This window comes from Ammodytes marinus, assembly GCF_949987685.1.
Source record: "Ammodytes marinus genome assembly, chromosome: 23".
In the NCBI taxonomy this organism is placed as follows: domain Eukaryota; kingdom Metazoa; phylum Chordata; class Actinopteri; order Uranoscopiformes; family Ammodytidae; genus Ammodytes; species Ammodytes marinus.
In genome coordinates this window covers 5162543-5179866 of record NC_137227.1, presented here as the reverse complement: position 1 = coordinate 5179866, position 17324 = coordinate 5162543, and the positions used below count along the sequence as shown (strand labels likewise).

The 17324-nt window shown below is 40.7% G+C and overlaps 1 protein-coding gene across 1 annotated transcript; it reads left to right on the top strand.

Moving 5' to 3' along the window:
• Positions 1-522: 522 nt before the first annotated feature.
• On the top strand, positions 523-10520 carry eif4a1a (eukaryotic translation initiation factor 4A1A). Its single transcript, XM_080052552.1, has 11 exons — positions 523-631; positions 2027-2069; positions 2243-2375; positions 3280-3419; positions 3989-4157; positions 5553-5662; positions 6379-6522; positions 7073-7210; positions 7313-7402; positions 7969-8048; positions 8989-10520. Exons 1-11 carry the CDS (start codon positions 609-611, stop codon positions 9131-9133), a joined length of 1215 nt encoding a protein of 404 aa, XP_079908678.1. The 5' UTR covers positions 523-608; the 3' UTR covers positions 9134-10520.
• The last annotated feature ends 6804 nt before the right edge of the window (positions 10521-17324 follow it).

The window sequence follows — 17324 nt, the reverse complement described above, 5'->3', positions numbered from 1 at the left end:
AATGAATGAGCCTTACATTTGAAGCAATTGTATTTTGAGATGGACCTACTTTTAATTTCAGTTTGTCATAAAGATAAAATCTGCTTTGGATGACTCACTCAACTGGGACTCATCATCTTAAGTTTCATGCAATGCAGATTTCTGGATATGAGTTGTGTCACTGCTGTAATTTTCCACATTTTGATGAAGGCTACACCAACGTACCAAAGTTTACAATGAAATGTGTTTGAGATGAACGCTCGCTGACGCAAGATCTACCGCAGGGTTGGTCTTGTGTTCACGTTGACTCTATGGCTTAACTGAGAATGGTGGACCTAATCTAAACCGCGTAAACTGGGGGAGCCCGGCTGAGAGGAGCTTGGCTACCTCAGACCAGGTTGCTTAAAAAATGTAACCTCCGCCCGCCTCCGCCTCGTTTGCTAATGGTTAGAAGAATCCACTACGGACGCTACGGCCCGCCTACTTTAATATGACGTACGAGTGGACCAATCAGAAGCCTCTGTAGGCGGGACTAAAGATAAATGACGGCGGTCAGTTGCAATGAGAAGCCTTCTTTGTGTCTTCGTCGTATATAAGACATTTCTGCCGCAGTTTCTTTCTTTGGAATAATGTCGGCTGAACATGATAATAGGTGAGCCAAACCTTTTGTTTCCCTACGAGCAGTTTATGTTTCAGCTTGTGAAATTCCGGTATACTTCAAAGTGTTTGTTGCTATGGATGACTTTTCGGGATGTGTGGACATTGAGTGAAACATGCTAGCGTATCTTTGCTCGACGAATGCACAAGGCCTAGCGACGCCTGTCTCGAACTAACGTCACAGTTCTCTATATTTCATAAATCAATACGGGCAACTCGGATGCAATGTTTTTGCTTTTTAAGTTAAAAGTGTACTATTTTCCCCCTAAATTGTGGACTGCAAGTTTTACGTGGCAAAAATCGTTGTTGGCTATCAGTGATGGTGCTGAACGTAGCCGAAGGAAATTAAATGGCCACCAGCGCCTAGGGTAGCACGTGAACGGCGTGGTCTAGGCCTTCCCTAACCATTTTAGTTTTCTGTCGTCGATAGTGTAATTTAAAAGCTACTTGTGTATAAATAAACTTGAAATTCCCTGCTTGAAACACGGCAGCGGAACGCTTTCGGTGCTGGGTTGGACAATTTTAAAGATATGTGTTCGTCTTGGTCGACGGACGCACATGGTCGTGGTGGTAGTAGTAGTAATTGGCTGCTATGCCGGTAGCTAGCGTAGGCCGCTAACTAACCGCCGGAAGTTTTCGTAAAAATATTGCCGGAGGTGAAAGTCTGTACTACCTAACACGAAGAAAATACCTGGTTTGTGTCTGTGTTCCCACCGTAAATGGGTTTCGCTGACTAAACAAATGGAATAAAAGGTCACATAGATTAGCGGGCCTGTCGTAAAAGCGGGCCAGTGCTACAAAACCAGCGCCGCTTTTCCTTGTCACTACCGAGCATTGTATACGCGAATCACGTTTTCAAATCCATAATCCCGATTGCTACACGTTAGGTCAATAAGGATTCATATATTTGAACGTGTTATGTGTTGACCGTGGCTAGTTGTGATCGTTCCCATTGATGCGCTTCTCCAGCGCCGACTTTTTTTCCGCCCTGAACGGAGAAACGACCATCTTGAATGTGTGTACCAAAAAATGGCGGACTGACTCTCGAAAAGGCTTTTGCGTACTAGGTACAAATACCCAATTTGAACCCTTAATCTAGTAGTACAGAACAGTTTGTCATGTTCGTGAGCCTAGAACCATGGACTACTAATTATCCGGGAGTTTGATGAACTGAATTGTGTCTTCTAAAATACAGAATCGATCCTAAGGGAAATATGTTTCTGTGCATTAATTTATGATATTAATATAAGGACAGTAATTGGTATATCCTACTGTTTAGCTTGTACCTATATACAGTAGTCCTTAAGCCATCTTAATTGTTTCACTATTTTAATTGCTGATGTGAACATGCAGGAAACCATATCAATAATTGAATTGTCTTGTCCCACAGAGACAATGGCCCCGAGGGCATGGAGCCAGATGGGATCATCGAGGTGAGCACCTTTTTTTTTTATACTGGTTTGGTCATTCAAAGCCCCTTAAAACAAAAGGAATTCCTATCCACTCCCACAGCCTCAAGATACAAATGTAAATACATTTGAGTGCCCACTTTTCAATGGTGTATTGTATCTTTATAGTAACTACCTGTTTATCTTGCAACCCACAGAGTAACTGGAGTGAGATCGTTGACAGTTTTGATGAGATGAGTCTGCGTGAAACTCTCCTCCGTGGAATCTATGCCTATGGTTTTGAGAAGCCTTCCGCTATCCAGCAGAGAGCCATTGTCCCTTGCATCAAGGGTGAGTAAGGAGAAGTCTCTTTTTTTTTAACACAAAATGTTCATTGCATGTATAAATGAGAATGTCCAATATTTTATAGTTTCATGTGCTGGTGGTTCATGCTGCGTCCCTCCCTTTTAAAGGTAGAGTCAGCAATTCTGTAGAATGCTTGTTGTCAAAGTAACATTACCAACCTTAATGATCTGCTATGTGTATGAGTGAATCTGGTGTTGATACACAGCCTGCTATGTACACAAAAGGCATATAAACAAAGGGGGCCAACTGAAGCTAGCGTCATGTCCACTTAGAGCCTAGTCTGTGTATTAACACTGGATTATTTTAATTGGCATACTGTTCGGACAAATACTAAGAAGTGCTGTATAATGATGAAAACCATGCGTGTCATATGACTCTGTAAACCTTTGGTGTGGTGTTGCTCTGGTTGGCGTTTTGCTGGCTGAAGTCTATGCCCAGCAGTGGTCCAGAGACATGATCATGAATCACCTTTGAATACAGCACTCATTATGAAAGTTTAGTTTTAGCAGCGGAATCTGTTCTATAGGAATGTCATGACGTAACTTGCTTTATTTTTGCATCTGGTCAAAGGTTGAATTTATAACATTATCTACTGCCTGTGTAAATAGCAGCTATGCAACAATTCTTAAATATGCTCAATGATCTGCTATTAAACAGCCCATGCTGTTGTGGGCCCTATATGTAAATAAATAGAGCCCACCATTGCTAGCAACATGCCTGTTACCAGGGCCTAGGCTGTGTATTAACAATGCACAAATATTCACTGATTCTAAAAGATTGACTACACACGCTGTCCAGAAATGCTGACTCCACCTTTCAATGAAGCGGGAATTGGAATATTGATTTCTGATGACTAGTTTTAATACTGGTTGTTGTTTCTTTCTTCAAGGTTATGATGTGATTGCTCAGGCCCAGTCTGGAACTGGAAAGACTGCCACCTTTGCCATTTCCATTCTCCAGCAGATTGATGTGGAACTGAAAGACACCCAGGCTCTCGTCCTGGCTCCCACTAGGGAGCTGGCTCAGCAGGTATGCACTAAAATAATGTCTCTATGTATATTTGAATTATTTAGTGTAGTTTACCACTGGGTATACTTAACTTTAAGATGACTAGTAAACACTCAACCAGGGTGTATAGGGATTATTTTAATTATTTAAAATCAGTATAGCAAGTTGGAAATGGGTGCTAAAAAGTCTGCACAAAACCTTTTCACATCTGTTGAGGCCCGCATTGGTCAAGATATCAAAGCAGCATTCCAATTTGAGTGCTTAAAACATTAGAGGGTATGTATAAAAGTAGAATTGGCTGTCAATATATAAAAAATTGTGGCATCTTTTATTAATATGAAAGCTGTATAATGATGAAACCCATGCGTGTCATATGACTCTGTAAACCTCTGGTGTGGCATTGCTCTTGTTGGTGTATTGCTGGCCTGAGTTGTGTCATGACAGCGGTCCAGAGACATGATCATAGCTCACTTCTGAATACAGCCCCATCACACTGCTGAAATAGATCAGCTTGTGGTAACGGTTGCACCTTTTGCTTGAATCAGTTTGACCTCTGAGTCAGAATTTAACACTTTTTTTTTCACCTTAAGATCCAGAAAGTGGTGCTGGCCCTTGGTGACTACATGGGAGCCAGTTGCTATGCCTGTATTGGAGGGACCAGCATTCGCAGTGAGGTCCAGAAGCTGCAGGCTGAAGCTCCTCATATTGTGGTGGGAACCCCCGGCCGTGTCTTCGACATGCTGACCCGCAGAAACCTGTGTAAGTTTTGCAAATTAATTTGGAAAAGGTTGATTTTTATTTTATTGAAATGGTTCTCAAATGAATTTCTAGATTTCAAAAATGGCGACTTAAGAATTTCCTAGCAATAGAATGCGAAAATGGGAAGTTCATCACAGCGTGAGTCAACTTCCGGTTTAGTGCATTTCAGATATCAACTATTGCGCCATGCTATTGTTTCATAGCTGTTGCGTTTGAAAACTAATACATGGCACCAACTCTGAAAAGAAGTGCTGTATAATGATGAAACCCATGCGTGTCATATGACTCTGTAAACCTCTGGTGTGGTGTTGCTCTGGTTGGCGTTTTGCTGGCTGAAGTCTATGCCCAGCAGTGGTCCAGAGACATGATCATGAATCACTTTTGAATACAGCACTCATAACAATTCTAAAGGTCATTGGCTTGGGTTTGAGAGTTTAGTCTTATCAGCTGTCTTATGAGATGATCCTTTGGACAAATGTCTAATTTCAAAGGGAGATTAATATCCACTGCCTGTTTCAGTTGTAAATGGATTTCACGCAACAAAACTCTAAAATGTGTCTTGTGTGTGATTTCAGTTGAAACAGTAACATGATACTGTCTGACAGTTTTGAGTAATGCTAGTACGGGCTGCAATGAGAGCTGCATGTTGTAGAGTGTTATTTAGCTGTTAGTGATGGAACTTTGGCATTAGCATGAGCCTTGGAGTGGTTGCTGTAAAGATCAGAAAAGCTTTGCTGTCATTTATTCAGTTGTACTTCAGTTTGTTCAATGCCCCAGCTTATTATTAATGTATTATGAAATATAAATGCGCTTTTTCAACCTTAATATGGGTACCTGGTGTGACTAGGAGTCTAAAGTATTACAAGGAAGACATATTTTTCTTTCTGAAAACCAAGGGAGAAGCTATGTCCCAAATTACCAACACTAAGCAATACCTCCACCTTTTTTTGATAAGCAGAACCCTGTCAGATTCAAGGCCAATCAGAGCAGACAGGGCTTTTTGGAAGGCGGGTCTTCAACAGTTTCAGGGATGTTTAAAAAAAGATTTGGCAATGGCACAGTGAGACATAAAGTTTTTTTGTACAACATGATTTAGTAGAAACTCAAATAAAAAATTTGAAGCTGAAAATATGTGAACTTTTAATGCTGATCAAAGGTCATTCAGACCCATTTTGAGTCGTGTGCCCTCACTCACTGGATGCACCGTTTTGGCCAATGGGACGCAATAAACAAAAGAAGATCGGGGTGTCAAATGCAATATTGGTCTTGAGCTGGATCTGACTGTCCATTTAGTGCAATGTGTCCTAACTATTTCTGGTCAACTTGCCCAACCACAGCACACACTACTTTTCCATCCAGCTTTCTTCTAATGTCCTTGTATTTTCCTTTCCCCAGCCTCCAAGCACATCAAAATGTTTGTGCTGGACGAGGCTGATGAGATGCTTAGTCGAGGGTTCAAGGATCAGATCCACGAGATCTTCATGAAACTGGCGAGCAGCACACAGGTAAGGCCGTTACCTGTCTTAAGCAATCCAATTTGATCTAAAGGTGGAGTTGGCCATTCTGACCAATGCTTGTTGTCAAAATCATTGTCACCAGACGATACAGTTGGGAGGTATTTATTTTTATTTAATTTGTGTGTAATTGCTTTGGCCATTTTTTATATGTTTTCTTCTATTTACTATCTCACATAACTTGAACAAACATACTACAAGCACTAAAAGAATAATCATAATTTTAATTATTTTACGTAATTTAATTTTCTCCTGTGTTTGGTCCTCGCTGCTTTGGTAGAAAACTGAAATGCTACATTTTCCAAATGTCTGCCCTGAATATGAATACTGTTAAAAATCCAGGATCCCTCTCCTCCCAGCTGTAGTGTTGGTGAAGGACTGAATGTTCCATGGTAGAAAAAGCTAACTGCCCTCCACTGTAGCTTGGGATGTTCCTTGCTCACAACTTATTGGCGGATTACACTTGTCTTTTCCTCTGTTTGTATTATCCAGTCTAATGTCAAAACTACTAAAAAAAAATTAACCTTTCAGATTTCTATTTATTAAACTGCAAATGTGTAAACCCTGAACATGGCCAATAAGGCATCATTTTAGGTTCGGCAATGTAATTTAAGTACCTTTTTTTTTTTTCAACAATGCATTAAAGAAAGGAAAAAAATGTATGAGAAGAGTCTTGGTTTTTAACCGGCTGTTGCTTGATATTTTAGGTTGTCCTACTGTCGGCCACTATGCCAGCTGATGTGTTGGAGGTCACAAAGAAGTTCATGCGTGAACCTGTCCGAATCCTGGTGAAGAAGGAGGAGCTGACCCTTGAGGGCATCCGTCAGTTCTACATCAATGTGGAGAAAGAGGTAAAGAATGATTCTGGATTCACAAATGTCTGCCCTGAATATGAATACTGTTTACAGTCCAGGATCCCTCTCCTCCCAGCTGTAGTGTTGGTGAAGGACTGAATGTTCCATGGTAGAAAAAGCTAACTGCCCTCCACTGTAGCTTGGGATGTTCCTTGCTCACAACTTATTGGCGGATTACACTCTGGTATTTTCCTTAACGTTTATCGAGTCCCTGGCTCAATTTTAAAGCTGCACATGTTTTATTAGCCTTTACCATGGCCAATTAGGCATTTGTAAATAAAGGGTTGAGAATAATTAAAAATAATTATACTGTATTTGTTCAAAAGTTAAAAGTATGACATACATATTCTGGGTGGTAAAGTAAAATTGACCTTTTTATACTGGATGGCTATGATGCCTTGTCGTTACGTAGGAAAAAGTCAATTGCGTTTAGACTTGTTTCAGCTAAGTACACCAGGAAAGACTTGCAGCTAATGCAACAGCCTGTGAGTAAATGATATTGGTGAATGTTCTAATGCGTTTGTCTGACGTGGTGGTTGTTCCTCAGGAGTGGAAGCTGGACACGCTGTGTGACTTGTATGAGACCCTGACCATCACACAAGCTGTCATCTTCATCAACACAAGGAGGAAAGTAGACTGGCTCACTGAGAAGATGCACGCCAGGGACTTCACCGTCTCTGCTCTGGTAAGGGCCTCAGCTACTTTCTAAACCAACTCGACCTGTTAGAGGTCCAAGCACAGCCGGTTCTGGAACCCTCCACTTACCTGCTCCTTTCTTGTCTTTCAGCACGGAGATATGGACCAGAAAGAGAGAGACTTGATCATGCGAGAGTTCCGCTCCGGCTCCAGTCGAGTCCTCATCACCACTGACCTGCTGGTATGTAACACAACTTTTTACACTGTCAGCTAACTAGAGCAGCTGACACAGTGTCACATACAACATGTATGTGCACAGCCCAATTCAGCTATGCCACTCCTCTAAAGTGCAAGTTTCCTTTTCCTGTGTTTTGTGGAAACCCAAACACTGAATTGTACAAATGTCTGCCCTGAATATGCATACTGTTAACAATCCAGGATCCCTCTCCTCCCAGCTGTAGTGTTGGTGAAGGACTGAATGTTCCATGGTAGAAAAAGCTAACTGCCCTCCACTGTAGCTTGGGATGTTCCTTGCTCACAACTTATTGGCGGATTACACTCAGTCTTTTCTTCAATGTTTGTATTATCCAGTCAATTTAAAAAAAATACCTCAACCGCTTATGTTTGTTATAAAGCTGCACATGTTTTATTAACCTTGAACATGGCCAATAAGGCATTTGTAACTAAAGGATTGAACCGCCAAACAATGGTGTCTTTAGTGTTTGGACTGAGAACATGTTTGTTTTGCTCTTATCTTGGGTGTATCCGAGTAAATATTGAACTAATGGTGACTCTGTTGTTCTTCAGGCCAGAGGTATTGATGTCCAGCAGGTGTCCCTGGTCATCAACTACGACCTGCCGACCAACAGGGAAAACTACATCCACAGGTAAAGAGCTACTGATTGCCAACACTACATGTTTTCTTGTGTAATTGGAAGGTCTACAGTGAACTCAAAGTGTTTCAGAAAACAAAGTGATCATTAAATAATCTGGTTTAATTTTGATGAGATGCAATACTGCTTCCACTTCAGTTGAAGGCTTTTCTTTTAATTACCCAAATAACTTTCTCCCAACTATGATACCGTGGACGGAAAAAATACCAAAAATAAGTTGTTGGGTATCGGTTTGTTTTATTAGCCCCTAGCTTAATGATAACAGATGACTAATGTAGCTAATTGCCAACTAGCGTAATAGTGTCGTCTAACATTAAGGTGTGGAGTCTGCGAGGTTTCCGTTTATAATTGTTTAATACTTCAATGTTGCTGAGGAAGCTTAATGAGCTCTCAAAGTTCATCTTGTAGACTGGGGTGTTGGTCTTTATGATGCAGTAGCATTTGCCGTGTTGAGTTTTATACTGTTGACATCAGCTATTTCAGTGCTGTGTTCAGCTAGTGAGGGGATGGGCTGTGTGCCTTTTCAGACTGCAGCGGTGCTGATGTGAAGTTGCATCGAGTGTTTGTACCGATTCTGTTGCAATATCTATTACAATAATTTTTGGTATCAAAGTTTTTTTTAAAGACCCTAATGACAACTGAAATGCGTTTTTTGGCAAGCTCTGAAACCATATTTGACTCTCCTTGAAGCACACAATAGGAAAGCTTATGTAACTCAAACTGTCATTGACTTAACTAAACCCAAATGTAATGTTTATTGAAAAGTACACTTAACACTTGCACCAACATGTTGAATTGTCTGATGTGGACACTCACTAGCGGTTCATTTTAAGTCTATGAACCGTATGACTCTTTCCCCAGCTACATTTTGTTCTGTATGAAATCTGCTATCCAGCAGACGTTCAGGTAAACTGATTCGTGTGTGTTTTGTCAGGATTGGTCGCGGCGGTCGTTTTGGCAGAAAGGGAGTGGCCATCAACATGGTGACTGAGGATGACAAGCGAACCCTGAGAGACATTGAGACCTTCTACAACACCACCGTGGAGGAGATGCCCATGAACGTGGCCGATCTCATCTAGACGACTCCACGCCCTCCATCCTGCCCACACCCCGCTCATTTTAGAAGTCAAACCTTGTTTCTTATGCGATCTGAATTCTGAGAAGTTTCCATTTGTTTAAAAAATTCCAACATGACTTTTCCTCTACATTTTAAGAGAAGGACAAATGCAACCATTATTCCTTCCAAACCTTTTGAAAGTAGTTTTTGGCCATCTTGGAAGGATGATTTACTGACCTACTTCATCTGCTTGCCATAATCCATTACCACATTCCGGCACCTAAATTTGTCCTGCAGCTAATCCCTCTCATCTCAAATTTAAAAAATTAATTTGAACCTTTTCCCAATTCGTTGTTATTTCAAACTGAGGACTTTTAACATAAACCATTACGCTTAAAATGGGGGGTCCCTGCAAGTGCAAAACGTGTCTCCAAAAACCTATTTAACGGATTCTAGCGCTGTCTGTTAGAAACGGCTCAATTTAAAATGAACTTGGCTTAACTGATAACGTACACAATGCTAATTGTTAATTGTACCTGCACAGCGTCACCAGGTGCTGCAGTGCTGGTGACTGATGAGTGGACTGCAGTTCAGTTTGACTCAACAATGATCCAAAAAAAAAAAAAAAAAATGGGAAGTGCTGCATTTGACCAGATCAGTATTTAAACCACCTTGGGTGTACTTAAAACAAGCCTTTAATACACATCCATGATCATGTTAAGAACAGGTTCTGGGGCTAAAGTACACAGGGCATATTCAATAAAAAGATCTGTATAGTAAAAATCCATCATGAATGAGTTGTTTACCGTTTTGATCCTTTGACTGCTGTTTCATATATCTTTTTTTTTTATTGCTATTGTACATATTGCTTGACGTCATGTGTGCAAGTAGCATCCAGTTGAAGACTGACTGGTGGCCACAGATGTTCGGAGGCAAACAACGACGGTGAGTTCTATGGAGACTTTGCCTCTCGAGCCTGACAAACCTGATTGGTTTTTCAACTTAACTTCTTTTGCCGTTTAGCTTTTATCATTAAACAAAATTGGATTTTTCATATGGTGGTGGTGACTTTTTGTAACCTACCTCGCCAAGATGTTGTGAGGGGGGGCCGTCTGAAATGAATGGACCAAACTACAGATGATTTAAGTAGAGGACCCCCCCCCCATCCGAAACCCCTTCCCCCTGCAATAGCTCAATAATATGCCTGTCAACATAGGGTTTGGTGCCCGGTTTAGGAGAACTGTCATGTTTTGGGGTGTATAGTCAGTGCTATTTTTTAAATTGAATTTACGGACATGTTAACCTTTTGAGACAGAAACCGTGTATCAAGTTTTCTACATTGGATTCTGTATAGTATTTATTTTAATGGTCTTCACAAAAAATAAAAGTTTCTCCTTTAACAGTGTAAACTGGCCTCCGCATTGTTGAATAGCATGAAGGCTCTCTTGGCCAAAAATCCTGTGTGGAAAGGCAATGTTCCAGCTGTCCACTAGTTGGCGCACGATCCATGGACACGAGAACCTGCTGTTTCTGAGCTACTCGACTTATCACAGCACTGTGGTCCAACTACAGTGTTGTGATAAATAACGCGTCAAGGTGACGTCATATTTATTTCATATTGTATTTCTTTCCTTCATGTGGTTAAAATTAGTTCCACGAAACAACTCGAATGCCCCTTATCTGGTGATTCTCTACTGGGCTGCCATTTCCAGCCACATTGAATTAGTGTCGTCATTCCAGCATGTTACTGCTAGTTCCGCAATAAACATTGAATTGTAATTGTCACGCGAGCCATGATTTTAGCCAGCTCATTAAACCAAATTATAATGGGGCAGTTCGACTGAAAGTGTCCTTAGTATTTCGCTATTATCTCATCTTTGCCACCACCAGAAATTGATAACGACACGCTATCGACCAAATTGTGATAAGAGTATAAAATAGGCTTGTAATCACTATAAAATATAACCAAAGGACACTCGACAACGTAAGTCAAAAAGGGTGACGTCAAGTCAACATAAGACGATAAAACGTAGCCTACTATTGTTGAGAACTATGACAGTCTGACAGGTGAGGCTACGTTCAGTTAGCGCATGTGATGACTGCACAATATGCAGACATTCCACCTGTTGATGGCGTAGAAAAAGGTAATTGGGTGGATGACATATTAACCCCCCCAAAAGGGTAAAAATAAATGAGAATTATTGAGTTTAGTTGTAGGCTACTGATTCTTAAATTTCTCAAAATGTATGTGGTCTTTTAGATTTTTAATTGAAATATGTATTCACCAATTTGTTTGTCTGTGCTTAAAATTGTCATATGGTGTGACATGAAAGTTTTTGTATTTAAATTATAATGGGATATACTTTTCTTACTGTTTTTGTCACAATTATTCATCTTATCTTCATTGAGATTCAGCATTTCCTTGTACAAAAACATTACATTTTGCATTATTTTTCTTAATCATCGCCCAAAGTAAGACATTTGTCATTAATTTTTGGTATATTTTAGATTAATTCCAATATCCTGTTATAAATCTAACAAAACTACTTGTCAGTAGCCTATAGTTTATAGTATTTTCCATGTGTAATCACTGAATAATAAATTATAAAGCCTTTTTATAATAATTTCTCAACGTCACACCAAATGATATATTCACACCAAATGGTATAGTCCCATCATTGTCAACATTGGGCGATTATTAAGAAAAATAATGCAAAACTACATCACATTTTATTAGATTTTCTATTAATAATTTGATATTTTGACACCTCAAGTAGGTAGGTAGCCAATTTGGGTTGAGTGAGTATCCAATACTCAGAAGAACAACATTAGTAATGTAGCCTACAAGTATTCGCCTTTTTTCATGTGATTATGGACCAAAAAAGTTTGAAAAAAGAAAAAACATACATTTAAACGAGTTGTAAGCTATAACATATAAGAATACATTGTTAACTCAGGTAAATAATCATTTTGTGTGTATTAAAATGCACTTCATATCATATAGTGACAAATGGATCATATAGCCTAGTGTGACAGGAAAGCCTGTCACGCTATATGATTTAGCGTCACACCATATGCTTCTCACCATATGAGCCTGTCACACTATGATTTAGCGTCACTCTCCGCTAGAGGGAGACATTGGTCTGTTTATCCAACACAGTTGGACAGAACACACACTGAAGACACGTCTCTAATCTGTCATCACCGTATTTAGTTGTTCCTGCCTACTTTAAACATCTCACAATTTATTGCACCATTAGGAATATATTTTAGTCAGTAGAGAATAAACTAATATTGGTTTGTACACGTTTTTAATGCCTTCTTTGAAAAACGTATCCTTGTCTGTTTGATGATGATGGATCATCATGAAGTCACATTAAATTCAATATAGCCTAATGTATGCCATAACTAAAAAAATAAAATGTTGTCTTCCACAGTTGAACGCTCCAATGGTGATAGCCTATCTGATCAGGCTGTGACTGGTGGTATCACTTTATCTATCTTTGTGACTTTTAAACTCGTTTTGTGTGTTGTGCAATGTCACACGTTTTAAATACTTCAGCTTCAGAGGTCAACTACATTTGTTTGACACTCAAGGTCATTTATAGATCAAAGCATTTCAGTCCACATTAAGGATTCAAAATTCTCTTAGTCCTACAATTATCTTCGTCCTATGAAGGCCTATTATCCACAAGTGAATTGCCATGCTGAGTGACTGAATATCGGGCCTGGACTGGCACACATGCAGGTTAAAGGTGGAGTCTGTGATTCTGGTGAACACTTGTCAAGAAAAATCACAATCCCCTTCCTGTTTGTACTGTCTGTCAGCTGGAACAAAATCAAGTGTTCATTCACACCCTAGGATCTGTAAACTGGTATGCAAACAAATGGGGCCCACCTTAGCTAGCAAAATGCAGGTTTACAGAGCTTAGGCTGTGTATAAACACTGGATTTTTTCCCCAGCTCACAACACAAACACACTACTGACAGGTAGTGGATCTTATGGAGACGTTGATTGATTTAGACAACAAGTGTTCTCCAGAATCACTGAGTCCATCTTAACCCCCTCCTAACTTCGTCTGTGTCCCAATATGACATCCGATCAAGCTTCAAAACATGTTACGTCTCTAAAAAAATGTTTGTCCTGCTCTCAGCCTAGGTGGCCCTTCTTCCAAAAAGCATTTTCACTGCGATGACGATACCCCCCATGCCCATCCCCCCCTAGCCGCCCAACACCCATACACACTCCTGTTCTCCACTCCAACCCCCTGTTGGGTGCTGGATTGTGGGATTGAGAGATGGTGGTTCGGGGTGGGGGGATTATGCAAGTTGTGAGGCTCGTAAAGGGCCTGCCATGGTCTTTCTGTTGTGTGACGGATGGCTGGGAGGTTGAACGGGCCTGCTTTGCATGAGAAGAGAAGCCGGCAGAGGGGAGAAAGGAGGCCTATTCAATGAGGCCTGTCACCCAAAACCACCCTCCTGCACCGAACCCTCACACCCCATCCCTTCATCATCCATCCCTTCATCCTCTCGTCCCTCCTCCTCCCTTGTTCTCCCTCTCCATTTCGCTCTCCCTTTCTTCCTTCATTTTGTGGCTTTCTTTCGCCCGTCTTCACTGGTTCTTTCTCACCCTATAATCTAGACCCCTCCCCCCACTCTGCGGACCCTTCTTACTTCTTGATTTCGTCGCACTTAATTTATGTTCATTCAGATTTTCCATCCTTTTTTTTTCTCTTACCTTGGCGAGTTCCATAACTTTAGAATGCCCTCATTACTTTGTGGTTATTGTGAATGAGGGAGCTATAATGGAAATGTCATCGTCAAAGCTCTTTAGCACGACTAAAAAAAAAGTCATGTGACTTGATGCTGCTGACATGCTGACCGAGTCCACATTTTGAGTCAGCAGGAGATATTATGGCATAATTAGATTAAAGCTGCATTTATTTTCTATCCACTAGGGAGCAGAAAAAAATGCCAAACGAAAAGAGAAAGATATACGGACACAGGCCAGTCATGCTCAGTATAAATGATATGATGAACATGCGAAATTTGCTCCAATGCATCCAGAAAACGCAGAGCACCATTGGCATTCATTCATGTGTCTGTCTACATGATGAATGTACAAGTGAAGTCAATTTTACATTTCCTTTTAACTCTGGTTTGGTGTTTACTGAGCCCCTAAAGTGAAATGGGCAAAAAAAAACTAACTGGTGGGAACCAGAAACTAACTGGTCTCGCCATGTCACTGTAGGGCCTCCGTAGGTCTCTACCAGCTGTACGCCATTCATGTTTTGAGTTAACCCAGATCAAGGTTATACACCATGGGATTGACAAGGAAATATTGATTGTAGTGCTAACTGGTTCTATGTCAACATTACAGCCCCTTTCCAATGCACTTTGACTCTGAAATTATCCGAGCTGTAAGTGTGAACGCAAATGTCCTGGTTATTCGACCCTGACTTTCACCCGGGTGGCCCCCTATAGTCCTAAGTCTGGGTCGGAAGCGCATATCGATATCGAACAACGGGCACGTCACAAGCAAAATACAAGTGTACAGATTCCTTCAAGACAATGCAGACAAAGACAATGTCTGAAAACTGGATAGATGAAGAGATCCTCTTTCTTCTGGTGGTACAAGCCAATGCGGAAGTAGTCCTAACAAGTCCAGGCTCCATCCCTCTCCCAAGTTACCTGTGTCAATGTGTCCCACATGTATGCCATTTGTATTGGGGTAGATGCTCATTTAAATATTCTTCTAACTGTGTTTTTTTCAGTGTAAAATAAAGTTGTAGCCATACATTGGTATTATTAATGATATTTTGGTCGGTCTATGCCTGCTGTCCAAAAGGCTTTCCAGGTAACGGATCTGTCAGACGGTTATATGTCACAGAATATACTGTGGCATTCAAAGCTGAATAGAGTAGGCGGAACATTCCCACCCACATAAGGATTGACAAACCCAGCCGGCGGTGTGCAACATAAATGAGAGAACACACACACCACAGTGTAGGTACCTCAATTAGCCTTATAAGCTATTACCATTACCACTGCAAAGATTCCTGACCAAGATGACATTTAATATAATAAGAAAAACCACTCATTCATTTGAAAATACCCTCAGGGACGAGTGTATAGGACATATTATCTGTAAAGTGGAATATCAATAGATAATCTGCTAAACAAAGGGCCCAGATGGTGAACAACATGGCCATGTCTGTTAATTAAAGCTGAGGGTGGTGGCGGGAGAAGTGGAGAAGGAGAAGATTGAAATGCTCCCTTGGTAACCTCTCCCTTTTCGAATAATTACAGAAGCTAAAGTGGCCTTCAAGGACAAGAAGCTATAGTTACTAAAGATCCACCACTGCCTCAAGTCTTTCCACAATATTAAGTGTTGAGGTGAAGATGTATTTAGTTATTTATTCTTAAGTTCTCCTTCGTCGTCTTCCAAAAGGTTCATTTCTCCAGGACGCCCACTAAAGATAAAAATGCATATGGCCGTTTAAGTTTGTCCATTCCGTGCCACTGTAGATACATGGCAGTGCAACATTGCAGCTTCCGTGTGGGGTGACCCGCTCCTATATGCGATTATTAAAAGGCTCATTCTAAAGAAATAAAATAAATAAAAAACTTTTATTTTCAAGCGATTATGCATTAATTAAAACATACTTAGGAATAACATATTTAATTCCTACCAAGTCTGTTGTGAAAAATGACAATTAATTCTACACACTGCACCTTTAAATCTCCCTACTTTGACAAGCAAGCAGAAGCAAACAATTGTACAGCCACTTAAATTGGAAAGTATGTCTCTGATGACAAATGCAACATTATGGACACACAGGCGTAACGTAAGAGTGTGTGTGTGAGGGGGGGGGGGGGGGGTACAGAGAGCGAACTGAAAAACCCCAATGCCGTTGCATTCCATCGGCAGCGACAGAAGTTGACAGACAGATGAAGAAAAGCTGGGAGTGGGAGTGTGTGTTGCTGAGTTGTTTTGGAAAGCCGAGGGAGCTGAGAGGAAAGGGAGGAGTGAGAGAGGGCAAGGTTTGGAAAGGGATTCATTCCACACAAGGTTGTCAAGGAGATGGAAACGGGAGACTGGAGCCACACAATTCCCAATTAGTCACAAACACACGGTTCAAACACACACCTGCAGCATGCACAAACACACCTGTAAGCATGCTATACCTTCTCCAACTGTGTACAATGGGCCACCCATCCATCGTAACTACACAAACACACACACACAGTTCATGCATTTGTCAGACAAGTGCAAGGGGATCTCAACTGTCTCACCTATGTGCATGTTTTTGTCACAGTGATTCCCATGTGTGATCAATGTGTAGCCTATAGTAATAAGTGCAGGTGTGCATATTAATTGTTATCTAAAAGATACATTTAATTCCACATATTTGCAATGGATTTCCTAAAACAAACTGACAGTTCACAATCATTGTGTCAATCTGTCTGTTTCCTTCTGTACTTTCTGAAAGTCATAAAGATTACCTTTGTGATAGGATAACATAGGCATCCAGTTACCATGGGATTCTTTAACCCCCAAGAATGAAAGAAAAATGAATGTGAATATTGAAACATATCTCTCTTTCTCTCTCTCTCTCTTTTTAAGATATCGACGTAACTAAATTGTGTGTTTATTCTAAATCGATGCCAATATGGACTAATTACCAAAAATCGCAGTTCTTTTGGTCCAGTGAAACCTGGCCCACTTTCTGTCTGTTGGTGGAAGCAGCCCCTGATTGGTTGATGTAATCAACATGGATCAACAAATGTGAAGTTTGTGAGATATGGCTGCAGTCTCAGGAGGCTAGACTGACAACTACATGAACCAATCAGGGCCTGCCTTCACCTATAAAGTCGAACGTTTGGTGTAAATGCAAACTTGACTGACCTGGTCATTTTCTGACCGGGCTCCTCCTCCACGGAGATTGGAGAAAGTCCAGACTGATCTGAGGGAGAGATAGAATGTAAAGCTTGCGCCATCAGACTGGTCCTGCCAGGTTCTATTTTAAGCCGAAAACATACCTGCTTTTAACTACACACATCCATGTGTATCTTGTGGCTGCCTTGAATGCATATGTGAGCAATTTAAAACGTTGCATTATTGTGTGTATGGAGAGATATTCTGAAACATTCAAATGTTTATTAAAAATATTCGCGTTTGTGTGATCAAGGCTCTTTACCGCCACTAATCA

Coding starts and splice junctions, on each gene's coding strand:
- eif4a1a (XM_080052552.1), top strand. CDS start 609: ATGTCGGCTGAACATGATAATAG. Junction 632..2,026: donor TCGGCTGAACATGATAATAG/GTGAGCCAAACC, acceptor CTTGTCCCACAG/AGACAATGGCCCCGAGGGCA. Junction 5,663..6,378: donor AACTGGCGAGCAGCACACAG/GTAAGGCCGTTA, acceptor TTGATATTTTAG/GTTGTCCTACTGTCGGCCAC.